The sequence below is a fragment of the Priapulus caudatus genome, unplaced genomic scaffold, assembly GCF_000485595.1.
Source record: "Priapulus caudatus unplaced genomic scaffold, Priapulus_caudatus-5.0.1 Scaffold518, whole genome shotgun sequence".
In the NCBI taxonomy this organism is placed as follows: Eukaryota; Metazoa; Priapulida; class Priapulimorpha; order Priapulimorphida; family Priapulidae; genus Priapulus; species Priapulus caudatus.
This window is the reverse complement of record NW_014577579.1, coordinates 54,921-56,573: the sequence shown is the minus strand read 5'-3', so window position 1 is coordinate 56,573 and position 1,653 is coordinate 54,921. Positions and strand designations below refer to the sequence as shown.

At 42.7% G+C, this 1,653-nt stretch overlaps 1 protein-coding gene across 1 annotated transcript in view; it reads right to left on the bottom strand.

Annotated features, from left to right (window-relative positions):
* LOC106811239 (flotillin-1-like) overlaps positions 1-373 on the bottom strand; it is a 13,039-nt gene extending 12,666 nt beyond the window's left edge. Inside the window, exon 1 of the mRNA XM_014814793.1 lies at positions 144-373. Coding sequence (XP_014670279.1) covers positions 144-189 — 46 coding nt within the window. The 5' untranslated portion in view covers positions 190-373. The remainder of the gene's footprint in view (positions 1-143) is intronic.
* Between the last annotated feature and the right edge of the window lie 1,280 nt (positions 374-1,653).

Sequence of the window (1,653 nt, the reverse complement as noted above, 5' to 3'; positions counted from 1 at the left end):
TTTCTTGTACGCTCCGCGCCAACCGATCGTGGCGCTCAGCTCAGATAGTCGTGCCTACAACTTTTCAAATCCTGGCTACGCCCCTGGTAGTAGTAGTAGTAGTAGTAGTAGTATAGTATTACTATTACTATTAGTAAACTTACCCGACACTACCATCGCTTCGTTTGGCCCACAAGTTTCGAACCCCATGATGAATTGACGGTGTTCTTATTCTAGTAATGATCTCCTGCACCCGAATCACTTCAAGTTCAACGGTAGGTCCTATTTATATACAAATATACACAACCTGAGAACAGAATATAACATGTAATATACTAATATTATGTATTATTGTGTATTACTGTAGTGTAGGCGTTGCCAGTGAATGCACCGGTTGTACACAAAATTCTACAGGTCACAGGTCACTTCTAAGGAAATGCAGACCTGGCGCCATCGTACGGGAGACATTAGACGCTAAAAATCTATGGGGAAAGTGCCGCTTCAAGTTCAACTACACATTAGTTATGAGATGAACACATATGTAGGGGCGGCCCCTACATATGTGTTCATCTCATAACTAATGTGTAGTTGAACTTGAAGCGGCACTTTCCCCATAGATTTTCAGTAGCCACATTCCCCATAGGATCGCAATTTTCATGTAAGAGTGTGTAGGCCCCTAATTAAGGGGCCTACACACTCTTACATGGAAATTGCGATCCTTTATCCATAGATGGGTTCCTTATCTCATCACTCCGTTTACTTTACATTGAGGAAGAGCCTCGGTACCTAGCTGGCATCTATTCGTTCCTCCCACTATGATATCTATTGGGCGAACTGAATATCGGTAAAGCCGGCGCACACGTGGCGATTTTTGTCGACAGAACCGGCGATTCTGTCGCCAGCAACAAAATCGCCGAGAAATCGCCACGTGTGCGCTGCCCGGCGTGATCCGGCGTCACCGATTTTTGACGCCAGAAACTCGTCGCTGGAATATCAAACATGTTTGATATTTGTTGCCCATTCGCTGAACAATCGCTATACGTGTGCGCCGCACTGGCGATGGATCCCGGCAACAGTTTTTGGATTAACAGTTTTTGGATTTTGGGGGGACAACATTTGATTTGACTTGTGTTGAAACCATAGCCAGGCTGATAGAGATGTATAAATAAACATTTTATTAATGTTAATTAATGACGTTTATTTATACATCTGTCATCTCTATAGTTGAAACTAAAAAATAAGCTTTTAAATAATTGTGAGCGACCAATGAATCACAAGCAATGAAAACACTGACGACCAATCAAATAAAATTTTATTTTTAGTCTATAGTCACACTAGACTGGTACCCGGCCGACAGTTCCACACGCTACACTAACGTGCGCCACACTACACTAACGTCAGTGTAGCGAAGGATATCAAACTCCACGACAGATGGCGCTCTCGCTCTGGCTCAATTCTACCACTGCCACAAGCTGATTTCCGTAAGAATTTCTTACGCTTTTTTACTATAAGTTTTACAGCGACCCCGTTACTCCTGTCCTATGTAATACGGTGTGTACTTATAAAAGCTGCAAAGATAATAAAAGTCGGACCATTATTACCAACAAACATGCAAATCATAGAAATTTCTAATGTTTTGTTCAGCGGCGACTTCGCGGCCGTTGGCTTGCCATT